The sequence below is a fragment of the Uloborus diversus genome, chromosome 5 (assembly GCF_026930045.1).
Source record: "Uloborus diversus isolate 005 chromosome 5, Udiv.v.3.1, whole genome shotgun sequence".
In the NCBI taxonomy this organism is placed as follows: Eukaryota; Metazoa; Arthropoda; class Arachnida; order Araneae; family Uloboridae; genus Uloborus; species Uloborus diversus.
The window spans coordinates 40,245,838-40,267,385 of NC_072735.1; the positions used below are offsets into that span (position 1 = coordinate 40,245,838).

Below are 21,548 nucleotides of genomic sequence, written 5' to 3' on the forward strand. Positions count from 1 at the left end.
CAGTTTATATGTCTCTTCCCCTACTAAACACAGCAATATACTGGCTTTCTTTTTCTCATCCGTAATTCCGTTGGCGATGAACATCTGCTCCAACATTTCATGGTAAACGGCCCAACCATCTTTTGATGGGTCAAATTCTTTCAAGTTTCCAATCAAACTCATTTTCACTGGTGAATGGATGAATTTATTTTTCTCTCGTCACCACTGTTTTATATGCACAATAATATAACATCGCTTATAAAAAACTGACCATTTAATAATGCTACTACTAATTTTGTTACAACCCATATTTAAAAGTATCAATTCATGGAATGCAGTCTTGTTGCCAATCGCTATTATAAAAAGTCGTGTTGCCGAAACATGCTAATATATTACACTACCTACATTAAATATGCAAAGAAATACAAGACATAATATGAAACTGTTTTTTTTTTTTTTTTGAAGTAGTTTAAATCGGTTTTTGAATCAAACGTTTTTTTTTCTTCTGAAAGTTTTATTAATATGTATTATTGAATCCATTTTCAATGCAGAATGTTTGTTTTTAACTTGCTGCCAGAATGAAATCTAAGTGAAATAACGATATGTAAAGGAATTAAATGATATGTGAAATAATACTAACTCAAGGAATTAAATGATGACGAGTGAATAAAAGAGGTAATCAAATAATGATCAGTAAAAGTTTCAATAATTTAACTTTATAAAATTTATGATCTGATGCACGAGTCCTCTAATTTACACAGTAATTAGATTTATACATTTTTGTAGAACACAATAAATGATACAATGACGAACATGTAATTTCCTTTTTCTCTTTTAGAGCCTTATCGGGTAACAATTACACCTTCAGAAATTCGATCTGACGTAGGTAAATCTGCAACATTTAACTGCTCGGTTCTTGGAAGTGCATTCGAGAAAATACTGTGGAGGAAAGATATGGTAATCCTTCACTCAAGTTCAGTGGTATCTTTTCCAAATCCGTTTTTGCTACAAATCAGAAAAATTAACCGACATGACTCTGGAATGTATCAGTGCTTTGTTGAAAGGGAGTATCATTCTGCTCAAGCATCAGCCAGGCTAATAATTGGAGGTAAGAAGCATTCAGAAACGTAAGACTACAGTATATTTTAATCATTAAATGCACTCTGTATATCTTATTTTTACTGTACTGAACCAGAGAATAGTTTAACAAGTGAATGAGGAATACTATCAGTTTTTTTTAAATAAATGTAAGTTTTTCAACGATTTGTTTCGTAATTGAGTTATGTTGTACACATTTTTACCGGTAATGGCTGATTGTATATTCTGCCATGCTAAAAAAGAAGTATTATCTGCATATTTTTTCAAAATTAAGTTATTGTCATCGGGTGGTCATTAGTAATTTAGGTTACCTAAAACTCAAGTTTTTTGGCAATTTGTGAATGCAAAATATTAAAAAATGATATAGCGAAAAAGTGGTATCTGCATTTTCTGCGTATTTTGCTACAGCAATTAGAACGTAAGTGGCAAATATTAAGCCCTTAAAGTGGTGTCTGAGCAGTTACCTTTTTTTTTTCCTCAGTAATTATGTAGATAAAACTTTTATGCCTTAGTAACGCAGCATATTTAATAATGTAGCAGTTTTCTGTATAGTTTACCTTTGAATAGTTGATACAGGTCGATAATAAAACTAATACAACTTTGCATAAATGTTCAAGTAAATATCCAGCTTTTTCTGCTTGTTTTTTTATTTGAAAAGCAAAGTCTTGAATTTGAAATGCATGCAAAATATTTACATATAATTCTTTTACGCAAAAAAAAAGCATTTCCTTCTACGACCAGTTATATTTTTGTTTAAGTATCGTTTGTTGTCAAAATTATATTCATGCTATTAAAATTGAATCTAGAAATTAAAGCATTATGATTGATAGCATCAGCATTACTTTGAATATAAAAAACATAAAATTATAATGGTTTACAATTTAAAACGTCCAAAATTTAGAAAATGGTATTTTTCAGAAGGCAGATTCTGTTAGATTTATGTTAACAAAATAAAGTGACAGCCAAATCAAAATAAAGCAGAGGTTTTTTTCGAAATAATTTAATTAAACATTAAACGCATTTTACCTAAGCGATTTTTTTTGTCGTATCTGTGCAGATACCCCTAAATATGACTAGTAATTGTCACTTACGGTGAAATTAACCTAGTATATGAAAAGGTGTCCTAGTACAGAAAATTTGTCGTAGCTATGTGTATAACCTTTACAAAAAACACGCTCCTATGTAGATTAAATAAGTTATTTACGAAACAACTAATACGAGTAGATCATTCAATTAAGTCAAAAATGAAAGAATCGACTTGTAAAACTTTAAATAATCAATTTCTCATTTCGAGCTCTTTTGCAGATACTACATCTGTTCTTAGCACGGCAGTGTCACCCCCCCCCCCAAGAATAATTTTTAAATATGTCTATAATATTTAACTAACATTATTTTTCTGATAACCTTTAACTGATTGAGCAATACAGATTCAGCGTTATTGGAATTTTCTTATGAAAATCAAATTAGTTTCTTACTTAGATAGAAAAAACCACTTTGACTGAACTAAAATGCACTCCTGCAACTATAATGTTTAAGACTTCAAACTCAAACGTTCTTTTCAGCATTACAAATCGTACAGTTCGTTAGAACCATTAAGATGCACTTTATTTTATTTTTATTATTTGTTTTTTCAAAAAAATGAGGTAGTAGCACATGAGAAGAAGGGGGAAAAAAGGTTCATGTTTTAGATCCCTCTACTTTTTAATACGTTATTTGTTTTACCTTAAACGTCCTAAAGCTAAATTGTGTCATTGATAATCGAAAAAACTAATAGTTTGGATTTTACAAGTTTTTGCACCTTCACTGCAGTTCATTTTTTTCCAATCGTTCAAGTGTAAGAAATCGATAGACGGGGATGGAAAAAGATTACGTAAAAGTTTGTAAAAACTTCACTTCAATTTATTATTGATTTAAATAAATGAACATAACTCCATTTGTTGGAGTTATGTTCTATTAGTTAGTTGCTGTTTTCGAATCTCAACCCCATGGAACCTTTGGTTTTTCAATATACTGTAAATGCCAATTCGGCAATTTATATCCAAATAAGGACTATTCTCGCCAAACTTTCATATCTCACAAATTAAATTCTGGCTGTGTTAGTTTCTGGCGCTATGTGGAAAGTCGCTTAAACCTTCTAGGAATTCCGAAAGGAGTATTAACGTTGTGAAAAAACTTTTTAAGATAATGACTTATAAAAAAAAAAAAAAATCTAAATCTAAAGTAATTTTTAATGTCTTTTTGTAGCAGTGCAAGATAGTCACATACAGTAATGTACATGTAAACGGTAGGTTTAATCTTAATTGCAGGATCAAACTTTAGGATGCTGAGAAACGGTATTTTTTGAAAAAAAAAAAGTTTTTTTTTAACAATAAAAAAGTATTTCAAAAATGTTTATCATTTTATAAAAAAAAACCTTGTTAATAACAACAAGATTCAAATTGACTTTTTGAAGCAAGCAGCTAAGACTTTTATTACAGTAGCACTTTCCCAACCATATATTTAATAACAAAGACTCTTGAAGCATTTTTACTTCAAAGTAAACAAGAATTTCCCTATGAATTTATATAAACTTTTGAGTGGAAAATTACAGGATAATAAATTTTATTTAATGACTTAGAGGGGGGAAATACACTTTTCGAAGTTTTTTAATGCTAATTTTAGATCACAAACTGACTTTCTTTATCTCAATAATAAAGTAGAAAAACAAATTTCCTTTAATACAAAAACTATTCAGTCTTTTATAATCAGTCTTAAACGGGCAAGCCGTTTTTTTTTAGTTGTGCGGTTTCTATAATAATGAGCTAGAAATTTGTTCTCATTTTATCGCTTTATTACTTCTTTCGCAACCCAAAGTTGCCTTTTCTTTTCTGATATCTGAGAAAGAAATTTTTTTTCAAGCAACAAAAGAAGTTGGATTTGGAATTCAATTTTCTGAATCAGTGACCTGTTAAGTAGTTTCCAAAAACATTACCTGCCTTTACTGCTCTTTCTTTGAAATTTTTATTTTGTTCCGAGATTGTTCCTAATAAAAGCTTTTCCACCCCCGACCCAACTCCAGTTGGAGTTAGTATTTACCATTTTTATGCCACTATAAAATTTTTATTTACATGTTCATGTACAATATAAACTCACCTAAATTTTGAACTTAATTTCAGGCAAAGAAAACTGTTTTCAATGAATCTTGTGATGGCGTAGTAAATTTCCCCGTTTCGAGTAATAAATGTAACATTGTAAGCAAAAGTTAAAAAAAATTCAAATGCTTTACATTCATAAATACCAAAACTGCACGGTTCGAAAATGATTTTGTATAAAAAATTTTACAATATTTGATTTTTATCGTTATCCCTACATGATACTAGGATATTTTAAAGAGATCAATTTCAGAAATATTTAGTAAACGGATATACGTCACATCCGATTAATGGCTCCATGTAAGTTCATATTTGGTTTTATAAAATTCAGATTTAGTGGATCCTGAATTATATAACAGAGGGCTGGTATCACATACGACTTGCTACAAAATTAAAACTAATAAGAGTTTAACCCTAACGCGCTTCGGTCGATTCCCCGCCCGTTGACAGATATTTCGCTCTATTCCACCACCCCTTATTCTAATAATGGGGCCCAGCTGTGTAGCTGACTCTCCCCAGCCCACACACTTAGTTCTGAAAATTTTCTTCGGTATTTCAAGATTGCATAGCTTTTCGAAATGTATGTTGATCATTTTGACCGATAGCGCGCCATCCTAGTCAGGTGTCATTCTTCCCGGCACTTCCTTTCTTCTGCTTTCGTCTCACGGATCGCTACGGCGGGGAAAAGACCGAAGCGCGAGCACTAGAGTAACAAAAAGAAACACGACTTCTCTAAGGTTAAAAATTGTACATGTAAATTTAAATAGCAGTGAGAGAAAAAAGTTATGCTGGTTCAACAACAAAACGTACATCGCTATACTGCCGTGCCAAGTGCGAAAGTCGTATCTGCAGCCGAGTTCAAGATAAGAAATTGCCATTTAAAGTTGTGTGCCTCCATGTATTTGATTTAAATACCACTTCTTAAGATTTTTTAATAGACATTTCACATTGACAAACAACCACAAAACAGGAGAAATGTGTGATAAAGAACCACTCTGTGACCGTAACTCAATTTTGATAAAAAGTGCAAATACGACTTTTGTGTTTATCACGGTAGTATGATTTTTAAATCTATTGTACGATAACAACATAATAGATTATTTATTTCCGTCGTTTACATCTGTTACCAACTATATTTTTGTAGCTATCATGATTTCGGTTTGTAATTTTGTGATTGAAACTACACGAGTATTTATGGTTAGAAAAAGATCGTTGGAGAAGATGTAATGTTAAGCACTCTCAATCACTCCCCCCCCCCCCCAAAAAACAAGTATGTTCTTTTAGGAAGAAAATGGTACTCGATTATCATAATTGACCAACATTTTGTCGATAGAACCTGAAATATAATATTTAAAATATAGTTTTAAATTCGTCGGTTGGATACCTTATTTCTATTAAATTATTATTATTTTTTTTTGTCAAAGGTAAAATGTATTTTGTATAACTTTATCTTTACATGAAAATTAACTATTTTTTTTAAGAATAAAAAAGCAGTTAGTTCCTAATGTTTAACTCATTTATTAACTGAAGTGCACAAGAAAAACAAAGTTGCGCAAATCAGGTAATGACTACATACCCCCCCCCCCAAAAAAAAAAAAAAAAGTTGCTGTGTAAGAGAAAGAAAACTAAATTAGTATCGTGGTATACAACGACACTAAGGGTACACTCAAATCTGTTTTTGTGTGATTTTTGGTGGGTTTTTTTTCGTATTTATTATTATTATTATTTATTTATTTTATTTTTACTTTTTTTTTTTTTTTGTACTTTTACTAGTACTTTTAGTAGTTTTGTTACAAAATTTTTTTTACAGCTCCTCGAGAAGTTTTGACTGATTTGTTATTGCTATTTTTTCATGCGGTCCCTACACACAGCTTAAAAATCGGTTTGAGTAAACATATATGTTTATATTCAAATACACTATAAATGTTTTTTTTTAGTACCACTACTTACATAGTCAGCTGATAGTATACAGATAAAGCAGGGGCGGCAAATAGGGGGGTCAAGAGGGGGCGGTTGCACCCCCAAATTTTTTGAGCAGAATGATAGAAAATGGATGAATTCAATTTATGTAAGTCGGAAATAAATGTTCACTAAAGGAAATCTCGCTGGTTCTCAGCAACTGTTTGATGAGACTCGACACATTCTCAGACTAAAAGAAGTGTTTTTCGTTAGTTGGATGATGACTTAGAAATTCATGAAGTATTTTCGGCTTTTTCAGAACATAAAAAACTGATAGAAAACCACGGTTAATTTTAACTAAAGATGACATTGCCTCATATAGGCTAAATATTTCACACTTGTGTGCCCAGTGTTACGATGGTATGTGCAATACGAGAGGCTCGTGAAAAGTGGTATGGCAGCATGGTTTTCACAAGAAAATTCCTTGATATTTTACATTCACTTTTACGCTCATTTTTTAAGTTTATATTTATTTAATGAGTATTCATTGCTTTCTTCTGCTAGAAACACGTTTCAGCTGCTCAATACACTATAATGCTTTGATAAAAACTTCTTCAAAATGCATGTGATTATTAAAAAAAAAAAAAGACATATTAACCAAGTACCTTTTATGGGACTCTATAATTATGCAATCGCGGAGTGACACAAGATAATCTTCAAGAGTTAAAACGATAAAACCATTTCTCTATAACTTCAAAGCAGTGATTTGACGACTGGAAGAATTATTGCAAAACGATTCTTTCAATGGTGAAAAAGCTCATGCCCTTTAACATGTATGACTTCGTTTGAATTTTTATCCATTTTGTTTGCATCGAGAAAAGGTTTTTGAAAAATGCTTTACTTTATCAAAATATATCTTCAATCCGCTACTCGACTATTCAAACCACAGTTCAATCTGCAATTGATCTGTGTGTACATTTCAATCAATCGTGAAATTTTTCAAAACAAAAAAAAAAGTTCTTCCTCCTAGCCAATTTTAAAGAGGCGAAAAAAAAAAGTGACAAAAATCCACATGATAATGTGAAGTCAAACATTAATTTTTGAATATTTTGTATGAAGTAATAGATTCAGTTTCGAATGAAATTAACACAAAATTTGATGATAATTATTTTTCTATATGGTTGGCTGGGATTATGGTTATTTGGATTGGATTTTGAAAACGAAAAATAAAATGTTTCAACTGTGAGTAAAATTTTTAGCATGAGGAAAGAACAATTACAAGCAATATACCGACAGAATGATTTTCACATCCAGAGACTTCAGTTTCGTCCTTATTATGGGCTCATCAGTCTGGAATAGTGAATAACAGAGCTGGAGGCAGATGATATCTCATTGAAGCCGCGAGCACCGACAAGACTAGATTATTCAATGATGATAAGTTTAAGCCCCTCACAGTTTTTGAAGTAGCATGAGTGATTATGAAGAGCAAGATATAAAAAGTGTTTTTATACATAACTTTGTGTTACTTCAATTATTTTTTAACTATTACAATCGGTTCAGCTATTAGAGAAAGATGTTTTTTGTGTCTCAGGAGGTTAGAGAAATATTTTCGAAGCACAAAGGGGAAAAAAATACCTTTTCTATGTAGCTGAACTGGCAAAACAGCAGGACATTGGGCACTGATAGTATTAGTAACACGATTCCCTGCTCTTCCGAATTCGAAAAATCATGCATTATAACTTTTCCAAAAGGTATAAAATCTTTAGCAGCGAGATGTTTTGTATGATAAATTTTTAGTCAATGAATCAAAATTTTAATTGTTTCTAAACACTAATTTTATTCATACTAAACCGATTTTATGACAACTTCTTGTTAGCTAATGTGTGTTAGGTTTGGCTTTGGGGTTATACATATTTAAGAAATTCGACCCCCCAGATGAAATGGTGAAATGCCGCCCCTGAGATAAAGAGTGCGCTTCTAACACGTGGCAAGTACAGGATGTCCAGGAAATGACTCAATAATTTCAAAATTAAATATCTTGAAAGCAAAAGCCGATATTGGAATAAAATGATCGGTATGCCTATGGTTAAACCCATAAAAATCATGTTCAGAAACTTGGAAATTAGTTACAAAAATTGCCAACAAAGGGCACTGCACGTTGTAATTGCAATAGAAATCCTCATGAAAAGTGCTGCGAAAGGGGTTAGGACTGTAATGACGATTAGTCTGCCTCGCAAAATAACTATGTATGGTATAACACCCACACATCACGTGTGCACCACATGTACACCACGCACTGTGCACGTGGACACTAGCCAATGGATAGTGTCCAAAGCTTGCCCTTCCCAAGGGTAAGGACCCTTTACCATTCAGTTCAATCTCTGACTCCAGATCAGAAGGTTGCATGCCAACCTCTGTGCGTTTTCTATTATGCATAAACCTTAATCGTATATGTTTTTATGTCTTAATGCTGTAGAATAAATATTTTGTTTATGCTAGATAACGTGTATAACTTTAATCAAGGGTAACAACAGGCGCTTCAGTAGTAGTTTTGCCTCTCAGAGGTACCTACATTGACGCTTGAAATTATCGTCAAACCCCTTCAGCCAATTTCAAGTACGCGTCTGCACTCAAATATGTTAAAGCGACAAAGCGGTGTGCATATAGCAAATACGACTACACCTTAAATATATTACACTTTCTCACAAATGATTGTAAGCGTCTAAAAGACTTTAAGAGCAGACTAAATGTTCTCTAAGTAACAAAAATATTATTTTTGAAATGGGATAAGGAATGTTTCGAAAAGAACACGACTTGATCAGTAAATTCCAAAAATACAATTGTCATCTGCATCGTGTTCTATTTTTTTATAGTTGCAAGTCTTTTTTCAGTGATAAGGAAATATTCATATTTTACCTATGCGGTTTATCTTAAACTTTTCACAGTTATCATTTAGGCACCAAAAAAAATTCTATTACCTAAGATGCCAGAAAAATGTCAAAATGAAATGTGTTTTAGGGGACACGGACATGCATTTAGTAACGATGATTGGTTGCAGACAAGAATTCCAATGTTTAATGTTTTTTTTTTCTTTTTTGAATGAGCCAAGGAGCGAAGACAATGAGAAAGCATTAGATAAAAATTACTGGTTTCTTTATTGCAACAAAAAGATCTGAAACACAATTAAGTATCTTGATAAAAATAATACAAATAGTTTTTAACCACTTGTACGAAATTCCGAAACTCCCAATACGGACAATTAGTTTTGGATGAAGAGAAACGCGCACATAAATTTTTACTCTAAGGTAGTTTTCGAAAAAAAGTCATTTCTCGATTTCAAAGGAGCCTGATGCGAGATGCAAAGGAATTACTAAAAAGCTTGTCAAGAAAATACTTTCTTTGATGCTTTTTAAATGAAAAAAAAATCTTTTTTGACGATGTAACTAAGAGAGAATAGAGTGCCGCTTTTGAGAATAAGGAAAGTTTTAGTTGGAGAGCAGTATTCAGTTTAAAAGACGACTTTTCAGTATGTATTTTATTTTACATAGACAAAAGGATCTTAAGGTTATTTTTTGAATGGAAGTTTTAAAGAATGCAAAGCTGAATTTCGACATTGTGTAATTATTTTTATTAAGTAGAGAAATGTAGGGCAAAGAGAAATGGTTAACTATTTCCTCTGTTTTTAACGCCATTTATTTGGTAATATTTTAATTATGTAGTAGTTCATGAATTCTATTCCAGTCAGGAAAAAAATTACTGCCGAAGATTAAAAAACATGATAACACAGGCAGTTTACAAAATTTGATACACGTACTGTAATATTTTGCTGAAAGTCAAAAATTATTTTTGATATTATAAAATGCTATAGTTATTGTTATTAACATTTAAAGTATTAATTAAAACTTTCTAAGATTCGGTATAGTATTTATTTATTTAATATTAAGCTTATTAGTATTTTAACTATTTTTTACTATTACTCAAGTGCATGCGGGGCAAAGTGGATGAAGCGAAGTGAAATAGTTTAATTCGTTTACCCACCCATTCAATTACAAAATTACTTCCGTATTCATTATTTATTTATTAATTAATTTACATAACTTCATGGTGTAGTTCACTTTTTTATTCATTCCTTCGTTTATTTTCTTATTCATTCTCTCTTTCACTCAATCATTTTTCTTCATATTTATTAATTAATTTATTAATTAATTTATTTATTCAATTTTTCGTTTTTATTAACTTTGAAAAGTTTTATTACATTTTATCATTTTTATTACATTTATATATTTATTATCTTTTTATTTATTCATTTAACCTTTTATTTTCTGATTCACTGGATCAAAAACATTTTCAACAATCAAATAGAAAATATTTTATTTGAGAATTATTTTATTTTTCACTTTTCCCCATAAAAAAAAAGTGAAAAGTTTCCACTTTTTTTTTTCTTTTTGAAGATGCAAATTTACTGCCACAAATTAAAAATAATGTTTCAAATGGTGTTTTATTACGAAATACATTGTTCTTTCTTTATACTAATTAATTTTTAATACAAAGTTCTAATTTGTTCATTTTGGAAAAGTTCAGTCACCTTAGCAGCTATTTAACTTTGCCCCACATTCCCCTATATTTTGATCTAAGGAGTGAGCCCTAGAGAGTATCAAACAGCAAAGTTATCTGTGTTTCAAAACAAAAAAAAAAAAAAAAAAAACAGTAATAACAATAAAAAATAAACTGGAGTTTTCTGCAATAAAGTTTGATTATGAAATTGCGAAATAATTAATTGATGATGTCACACTATGGGACATAGCAGCTGAAATAAAGTTATTTCAAACAGCAGCATTATTGTTTTTTTATTATTGAAATAAATCATGTATATAGAGATTTTTTACATTATCTTTTAGATTTACATCCCAACTTCAAATCTGTATTTCCATTTTTTTTTTTTTTTTACATTATCTTTTAGATTTACATCCCACCCTAAAATCCGTATTTCCAAGCAAAATTGTCAGATCAGGGAGATATATCTCCCTCACCTGCACAGCGGCTGGTCATCCCGATCCAATAATTCGTTGGAGTTTGGACAGAATCTGGCCGTTATCAACGAGACATGGCGTCTTCATAAGCTCATACCAAACGAGCAATGGCGACACAGTCAGCTCCGTCAATTTCACCTCAGTGGATGTCACGGATAGTGGTGTTTATTCCTGCGAGGCATCTAACGAGGCCGGAATGGTTATTTACTCTAACAGACTGAATGTCTTTGGGCCATTATTCATCAGAGCAGCTGATAACCTGACAGCTATTTCTGGTGAGACGTTTACAGTTTCCTGCCCGTTTGGAGGATATCCTTATGATAAAGTTTTGTGGAAGAAGAGTAAGTATTTTTCTACGTCTGAAAATGTTTGCTGTCTCTAGTTTTTCGAAAGACATTACTATATTTCTCATAAAACGCTGAAAGAAAGTGAGATATTTAGTTTGAAGTTATTATTTTCAAAAGGTGTTGGCATTTGTGTCTCTTAAAATTAATCAGCCTATATGACTTCCTACAAAATACCACTGTTATAATTTTATACTTCAGAACCAGAACAACGGAAGTCACATAATCAGTTCTTTATAGGAAAGAGGAAAAACGTTTGTCAGGCGAATGTTTGGTTTTTTTTTTTAGAATTACTATTACATAGCTCAATATACGAAATTGGCACCGATAAAGGCAAGAAACGTGAACAACAAGAGAAGAGGGTAATCAAACAGGAGGCTTTATACTTCAATCTTTTTTTCTACATGAGTGATAAGTGTAATATGAACACATACATGCTGAATAATATTTTCTTCTTTGTTTATGTTCTCCGTTTTAGTAACAATGTTTATTTGTGAAATACAGGAAAAGATGACATAACGAAAAGACATCAAATACGTCTGGTATACTTCTTTCAACGAACACACACACAAAAAAAGTATCCAAAAAATTAAATATAAAAATATAAATACCAAGTGATATATATATATATATATATATATATATATATATATATATATATATATATATATATATATATATATATATATATATATATATATATATATATATATATATATATATATATATATATATATATATATATATATATATATATATATATATATATATATATATATATATATATATATATATATATATATATATATATTATAACAATGTATCTGCATAAGGAATAAACAAGCAGTAAAAAGAGGGAAGAAAATAGTTTCGAGAAATGTTTCTATTTTTTTCGTATCTCATCTCTTAAAGAAATTGTTTTTTCCTTAAAAATATTTTCACAGAGAATGAAAAGTTTTGCTACAACTGCAGACATGCTGTTAAGTATCTGCAAAAAGTTCTTCGAAAGCTTCAGATTTTTAATTTGACTTTAGGAAACTCCGAAAATGGGGTGTCATTAAAATTCCGGATCTCTGCAGGGAGCAATCTCCTTTGTTCTGTGACATCATTATCACACCCGTGGTGTCATAACACTCTCTCAACATTTCCCCTTTCTCTCTTCCCGTGAATATTTTCGTTTTTTGAAACAATGCTTGTAGGATAAGCGTCTTGTTTAACTTGGGATGTTTCCGACAGATTAAAAAATATTACGGCTTTAAAACTGTCTTTTGGAAATGACAGTTTTTTTTTTTTTTTTTTTTTTTTTTTTTTGTTTCGCTAGAAACACTTGTGCTAATTGACTTTTAGAAAAATATTCCTCTAAACTTGGTTGTGATATTTTTCATGTTTTATGTGTTGCTACTACGTTGCTTTCTTCTGTTTATTCAAAATGTGTGGTTAACTTATTTTGTTTTATTTCATTATTAGCCATTAAACTTGTGGTTAGTGATAAATTTTAGCGGTGGTTATCACTTGCCAATAAATTATTTTAAAAAAGGGGTATGTCTATCAACAAATTGGTGGAAATTGTAGAGCAAAGCACTTCTTAGCTCCATCCGTAAAGGTCCTGAATAAAATAACATAAATAAAATAATAACTAACATATATGATTCTGGTTAACACCTTGAAATAGTGTCACTTTGACGGCTACAAAAGCTGGTAATTTGTTTATTTACTTTAACATACTTTTGTGTAAGTTAAGCAACTAAGTGTCAAAATATAGTAAAAATCAAGTTCTATATTTTGTAGCAAGCAAATTGTCCATGTGTTACGCAACATGCCACCCCCTTTTAGCGTGTATTATTTTATGTACGATGCTGCACAACGTTTTTAATATTGCTGTTTAAACAATATTAGTTTGTTGTGGCTCATCCTGATGAAATAAATCTAAATGACTGAAAAGATAAAGGGGGATACAGTAGATTTGGGAATATATATCTTACTAATATTATATATGCGAAAGTTTGTCTGTATGGATGTATGGATGGATGTATGGATGTTTGTTACTCTTTCACGCAAAAACTACTGAACGGATTTTGATGAAACTTTACAATAATATAGCTTATGCATCAGAATAACACATAGGGTAGTTTTCGTCCCGTTATGGGGGGCAAAACCCCCTTAGGGGGGCAATAAAACACAATTTTTGCATAAATTCTCTAATATTGGGATGAAAAAATACGTGCACATATTTACATTATATGTCCATCGAAAGCTCTGATTTTTCTGCTGAAGATGGCAACTGTTCGAAATTTCTAAGTAGAATAAAAAACGAGTTATGAGCTTTTTAGATCCATGTTCGAAGGCTTTCCTCAACTCAATACAGTATTTAGTGTATCATCTCAACTCCCTGTCGATAGCGACAATTGTTGTATTGTTGACTTTCTTTGCTTTTCGTGATTGTTCAAGGCTTTTCTCAAGTCAAATCTTGAAGTAAGATTTTTGCACAAGATTGGCAAATAATACATGATTTGGCTGATGATTTTCCATTTAAACGGAACTTTAATGTAATTAATGGTTTTTATTATTATTTATGCTAATTGAACACTTACTCATTATCCAAACAACCAGCAGATCGCCAAAATTTTTGCAGAAAGATTTCCGTAGCTGATGCATTTGGCAGTTTTTTCAACGTTGCTGTTTTCGAAGCCGAAGACTACGTCATAATGTTTCTCAGCTTTCACCATGTAAACAAAATATCGCCAATCAAAGAATTTTTAAAAGACTTTTTTTACTGTGTTAAATAATCCAGCAACTAAATTAGGCAAATCCGTACTTTATTTAATTTATTGTTTATAACAGCACAAAAACTTCCATTAATTTTCCTTTTTGCACAATTTCAAACAATCACCAAATTTTATTACTTATTTTGGTAACATTTCGGATGAAACTGTTTAGCGCCATTTTATGGTGACCAAAAATATCTCAGCATCTGGCGACGATATCTCTGTAACGAAAATTAATATCATATCGTTTTACAAAGTAAGCAAAGAATGGGGGAGCATCATCGAAGGTACCTCGAAACGACTATCGCAAATTCGGTAAAATCGCACCAAGAGCCACAATGATTGAAATTTCCCGAAATAACTAAAGCAAGTATAAGGGGATTACGAGCGCAGCTACTTTTTTTTAATCACTTCGTACTTAATTAGCCATACAGAGAAGGTTTTAGACTCCATGTTAAAAAAAAAGTATCAACAGATTAATCTTTTTAAACATGAGAAGATTAATTTCATGTTTTTTAAATTTGTATATGCTTAAATATAGTGCTTTCGTTTCTAAATCAATACTACTTTGTTCTTTATACTTATTGCTATTTTAGTTTTATGGGTAAGGAAGAAACACGATTTTTAATCACGTCAAAAAGATGTGTTTTAAATTTTTTTACTTAAAACAAAAAACAAAAGCAAGTAACGATTTTTTCTAATAATTATTACTGACCCAGGCAACGCCGGGTATTTTTGCTAGTGTTAGTATATTTAGATAATTTTCTTAATTTTCACATTATGTTAAATTTCTAATTGAAAACATTGGAATGTTGACAGCGTCATTTTTGTGGGAGACCTTTAAAATAATTCAGCCAAACTTAGTACATGCTTTTAAGTCTTCAAAGATTTTTTCATATATTGCTTTTTTCAGTACCTTAACTATTTTAGTATAATACGTAGGCTGCCTTTTAAGTTTTTACAAAAAGTAAGAAGGAAAGCAAAATTTCGGAAACAAGGTGTTTTATTGCGTTTCGAAGTATTCACCTTTAAGAGAGATTTATGCACTTTTTCATACGTTGGAACCAAGTATTAAAAAAATTTTGCCCAATTTCAAGTTGATATTTCAAAAACATGATTCTGAAAGGAATCAACATCTTCTTGCGGTGATGAAAATCGCTGCCCGAGCATTTGTTGTTTGATATAGGGGAACAAGAAAAAGTCTTTAGGCTATAAATCAGGTGAATATGGGCAATGCGAAATTATTTCGGCACTTTAAGCCTTCAAATAATCTTTTGTTTCAAATGCTGTGTTGAACTGGCGTCGTCTTGATGAAGAATGATAGGGCGATTTTTGTTGCTCATTCTGATTTCTTTGATGGCTTTTGGCAAAGAAATTTCTGTACACCATTTAGTATTAATAGTTCTCTGATCCTCTAAAGGAATGGTTGCAATGAGTCTTGTAAGGCCGAAGAAACAGGCAATCATCTTTTTGGAAGTGCTTCGTGAACGTACAATTTTCGTTAGATTGGCTTCATTTGGAAACACCCAAACAGTGGATTGTGGTTTAGCTTCCGGGTCGTACGAATATATTCTAGCTTCGTCACCTGTAATGATGTTGTATATAGATTTTGCAATTTCCAATTATATAATTTTTGTCGCATTTCTTTACACCAATTTGCACGAGCTTCTTTTTGGGTCTGTGACAACTTGTACGGTACTATCCATCTGGGACAAACATCTTTTTCACAGATATATGTTCGTGCATAGTCGATTGTATTGCAGTCTTTGATATGCCACGAGATGCTTCTGTCTTACGATAAGTCACATACCTATCTTCATTAACCATCTGGTACACAGCATTGATGTTCTTTGTATTCACTACCGATTTACCGATTTTGGTCGTCCTTCGCGAGATTCGTCACTGACGGATTCACAACCACGGCGAAATTCTGCAAACTCATTGTAAATAGTCTTTCCAGATGGTACATCATTACAATTTCAGATGGTGCATCATGATTTCATTTACATTATTCGATACATCGTGTACGAATGCACGAAGCGATTCGAAGCATTCCTGTAGAGTTAGCTCTTTTTTTAATTATAAAAAATCTTCCAACGAAAACCTTCTCGATTTATTTCCATTTTACCACTTACTTTATTCATTTTAACTATCACTGTTCCGATTCAACGTATCCCAAGATAAAGAAAAAAAAAACGGGAATTGAACGAATATTTTGAAGAAAAAAATCTTTAGCGTCTCCTAATGGTCGTTTGTAAAAAATTAAACGACAACCCTCGTACGGTTAATGTCACGAGTTCTATCAAGGAGAAAATCTCGAAAAACGTTTAGTGGATAAACACTTAGAAGTTTCAATGTTAACAAACACTATATTAGGAGTTCATAGTGGTGTGCAATCCGATGATCGTGACTCCATTTTCGATCACTCGCAGCTACAATGTGATTATTTTAAAAAATTTTATTCCATTTTTTATTTATGTTTTTAGTGTACAAGATTAAAAATCTGTGGAATAAACCACCGGTTTGAAGTTTAAAGTAATAACAAGGCATATAAGAGACAAAATTATCAGTAAAAAATTCTTAAAGAAAACTTAACGAAATAAACTTGTACATGTAAGGCAGAAATACAGACATTTTGGTGATAATTTCTGAATTAAAGTTATTCATGGCATAACGTCGATTTTATAAGAAACACTTTGACATCTGATTCAACTCTTAAAGAACAAGAAAACTTAGAAAATTTAACACTCGCGAGACTTTTGCACTGAATACAAAGAAGTTGTTGAAAGAATAACCCAGCTTAGAAGAAAGGACAAAACCTTTACAACGATTTTTAAAAAATGAAAAGCCTCGCATAGTTCATTTCTAACCTCTGTTTCTTGCTCCGGTACAAAAAAGCAGAAATACTGAAGAAAAAAAAAAGGTTTATCGTGGTGAAACAAGAACCGAAATTGAAATCATTACAATGCTTTTTTTTTTTTTTTTGACTTTCAAATCAGCACGGGATCAAGGGCGTGAACTGCTTTAGTCGTTCGTACGCAAAGAGCAGCACCATTTTGCTAACAAAAAAATGCTTTAAAAGAGAAGGAATGAAGAAATGAAGTTTATGAAAATTAAGCACTAAAACCCGTTGACCGATGATCTTTTGGACGATTGCATCAGGCGGAATTTGAAATTTTATTCAAAAGGCATAAAAAAAGTTAGCTCATGTTGCAAAAAAAAAATATCATTAATTGTGCGCTTAGTTTAAAAAAAATAACTCTGTCATGGCATTGAAACAATATAATTCGTTAAAATTAAATAAAAAAACTATTACTGTTCGAAATTACTATATTGAAGTGAGTTGCAATAACGTTTTACCAATTTTAAAACAAGTGTTTAATCATCATAAAAACCTGTTTTTATACGACTTAACCTTTAATTCCAACAAGACGCAGTGACAATTCAATCGTGTATTTCTTAATTGGGCTTGCATTCCCCTCGCCTCTGAGTCGATCTTGGTGTTCAGCGAACTTTGAGAATCTTCAGCCAACTGCGGCTACCAACAACTTGTATATACGGAACCTTGTTCGAATTATTTTCCTAAAGTAACGTTTTTCAAGATAACAATGAATTAAAGTTCAAGGTGATGTGACTTGCCTATATGAATCACGTTAAAATCATTCAAAACGAACGTTTAATTTTTTCCTACTATGTTTTAATAATGAAAACACGATCTTAATTGCTATATTTTGTCGTAATTATTGAATTTTGTCGATTCATGCCATTTCTGATTGCTGTTCTATAACAGTGTGTTTCAAATGTTTGCGTTTTTTTTTTTAATTTTACTTTTAATGTGTTGCAACATAATGCATATTCTTACACATAAACTTAAAACATGCGTACTCATTCACTGCAAAGCATTTTTAACAGCATTAACAAGGAGCTATTCTGTCTATTTTTTTCTAAGTCAAATGAAGTATAAAATTCATGTATAATTATTGCGATGAGAATTATGTGCGTCTTGAGACCCCTCTTTACATTATTTCATTTCATTTTGCTTTTGTGGTGTTTTTTTTTTTTTTTTTTAACATCTATCTTCATTAACATTGGCAAAGTCATTTAACCAGCCGCTCAAAAAAGGAACAGAGGTATTATCCAGCTCTAGGAATGTATACTTCATCGCATGCGTGAAAAAATAATAATGTGTGTGTATTTTAAAGCTGCTTACGAATGAAAAACTGAAAAAGAAAGAAAAATTAGAAAAAATTATCTTTTTTATCTCCGTTGCTGAAAATTTGATTAAAACAGAGTTAATAAAGAGCATCATTTACAAAAAGTAACATACGAGCTGTTTCTTAAAAAAAAAGTTAAATCAAAGTCAGTTTGTGAGAAGAAAAAAAAAATAGTACACGATTATGTTCAAATGAGTTTAACTGTGTGGCATCATATCTCCGTGAATTTTCCTCCAACGTTTGTTTGTTTTCTAAACTATAACATTTTAAATTAAATTATACCTTTTTGCAATAAAGTCCCTGTAAGCTAATTTTAAAAGTATAATAAAGCACTAAGGAAAAAATTATCTAAAAGACATTTCCTGCTTGTTATTTCTACACAATAATTTGAAAAGCATTAATTTTATTTAGATATAGTGTTAAATACCTAAACAAAGCCTGAATATTTACCCGATTTTTTAACTGTTGTAAAAAAAACATAGTAATAGTAAAAAAAATCATAATAATAATTCTTATTACTATTATCCCCCTTCGACACACACACACACATAAATATTGTTGACTTTGCTATTTAATTGATGCAAAAAAAAAAAAAACTTTAACTTCTCTGATCATAACAATTTTTGATGATGTTTATAATTTTCATCACAATATGTAAAAGTTTGTTGAATGAATGAGATAGCAAAATATACATAATTGATTTATTTAATAAATATTTTTAATCCGCATCTCCCTTTTTTTTCAACTCTTCCATTAGTACAAACATGTTCCATATTTAAGAGACATTGCTGTTCCTAATTACGCTTTAGCCCCAAATTGAATTTGCTCATCATCATGTGCCTAAGTGATGCTTCATGCTCCAAGGGATCGCTTACACGCTTGGCTTCTTCCATCTCAAAAATTTGACACGTCTATTAATTCCAGCGTTCTCGGGGCCTGACAACGTGCATGCACGACATGTAGGTGATGTCAAATTATTGTCAGCTTAGAGATAAGCATTACGAACTTGTCATAAATGTCCCGCATAACAAAAACCGAAAAAACTTCATGACTCCTGATGAATACGGAGCGTAATAAATAAATAATTAATAATCAATGCAGATTTCAACGTTTAAAAACTTTCGAACTGAGTAACATGTTTTTCTTGTTTATTTATTTATTTGAAGATGTTATCTAATATTTTTGAAATGTTTTCTTTTCCCCATTAGTGACACATAAGTGATTTTCGGCATATACATCACTCCTTTCATGTTTTGGCATAAAAATATACTTGTCCTTATTTCACCGTATACTTATCCGTATAGATCAAGCTAGAAAATGTTATTGAAAATGCTTTTAAAATTAAATTAACCAGCTTCCGTGTTAGTCTTGGGAACAGCTGAAGACAAAATGCAATTATTTTCAGCTTGTATATTTTTACTACACAAAAAGCACTTAAAATAGTCACAATGGGGTTGCTTTCGCGAATTTTAAAAGTATTTTTTCCTGACTGAGCCTGCTTGAAAACATGGGATTCAACCATTTTTCAAACAATTTGACGAAGTTCAATATTTTGTAACAATTATTTTAATCGTTGCGCAGAGTGAAATTCATTTTTTACGCTTCTGCACATGACGTCACAAGTGATGAAATGTCATTCACTGATGCCACTGACGTAGAACTCAAATTATCATAATCTAGCTACGCGGTTGACTGAAAAGCGTAAACATTTAATGCGGCAATGGAGTAGCGCGCCATAGTGTATCACTTGTGACGTCATAAAAGCCACGCCTTACTTCCAAAACCGCACATTAAAAAAATATTAATTGAAAAATAACTGTTGGGGAAAATTTAAAAAAAACTCTGGCTCCTTGCTTTTTTTTTTTTTTTTTTTTGCTTATTCTATCAATTGCCTAAAAGTTGTACTTTTGACTGAAGGAAACAACCTTAATGTCAAATAATGGTCAATAAAAATATCTATTTAATTAATTAATTAGTTTCGTTGATGGATTCAGTGCAAATAATTTATTGAAAAATATTGCCTATAACTATGTATCCTTTGTTTTCTAGAACAATAAAAAATCAATGTATATACTTCTCGCGTTTATATTTATTTGTTTTCATTTCAGATTATATGCACTTATTTTCTAAATTCAACTCCGTTTTTGTGCATTACTTCGCTGAACTGCAAAAGTTCGCAAAAAACTTTATTTTTTCTTCAGTTTTTCATGGTCCGTAAAAAGGGTATAGTAATGAACTTGAATCAAGCTAGGCAATCCAATATAAGTATTTAAAAATCACTTTGTTTATTTCATTTTAACTTTAGGTGATCGTATACTTCCTGCAAACCAACGACAAACTGTTTTTCCTAACGGTACGCTAATTATTACCGAAATGCAGCCAGGTGTTGATGACGGCATTTATTCTTGCGAAGTCAGTTCCGAACAAGGAGGCAATCCAGTATCACGATCATTCCGCTTTGTTATTAGAAGTATGTATTTTTTTAATCTATTTTACTTCTGACTTTTTCTTAAATAATCAATGAACTATTTCGTTAAAATATATGCATGTTTTGATTACATTCTAATGATTTTTTTTTACTATGTACAAAAATTTGGATTAAAACTACTCCAGAAGAATTATTAGGAGCACAGTGGAAAATAATTAATTGTTTTAATAGCTGGGATAATTCAACAAGTGTATTTTGAAACTAGAACAACTCTAAGTGTCCTGTCAATTCACCTTTGTGTCTTACATTATTGAAATATATAAGAATAGTCATAAAAAACGTTAAATTAAAATAACGTGAAATACAGAATTGGCTAAATGCATTTATTGCTTAATGAGTTACAAGGATATTGCGTTGGAAAAAGTCTCACTTTTTTTCCTATTTGTTTCAACGTTCTTTTTTTCCCTAAAAAATAATAGCATTTTTTTTAAGGATAAAGCACTGCAATAATATGATACAGTGCAGTAGCGAAAATTACACTTCTGTGTTAGTTTATCTTTTTTTTTTTTTTTGCTTAGAGTGACCACCTTGGAAACATGCATGTGATCACCATTTGCACAACGGAAAATATTAATTCTCTAAAATTTATTAAAGTTAAAG

General features: G+C 31.0%; 1 protein-coding gene across 1 annotated transcript in view; it reads left to right on the forward strand.

Annotated features, from left to right (window-relative positions):
* The window catches only part of LOC129222552 (cell adhesion molecule Dscam2-like), a 182,457-nt gene that overhangs the window by 100,164 nt on the left and 60,745 nt on the right, over positions 1 to 21,548 (forward strand). Inside the window, 3 exon segments of the mRNA XM_054857065.1 lie at positions 818 to 1,087; positions 11,068 to 11,478; positions 20,766 to 20,930. Of these exon segments, the coding sequence (XP_054713040.1) occupies positions 818 to 1,087; positions 11,068 to 11,478; positions 20,766 to 20,930 (846 nt within the window).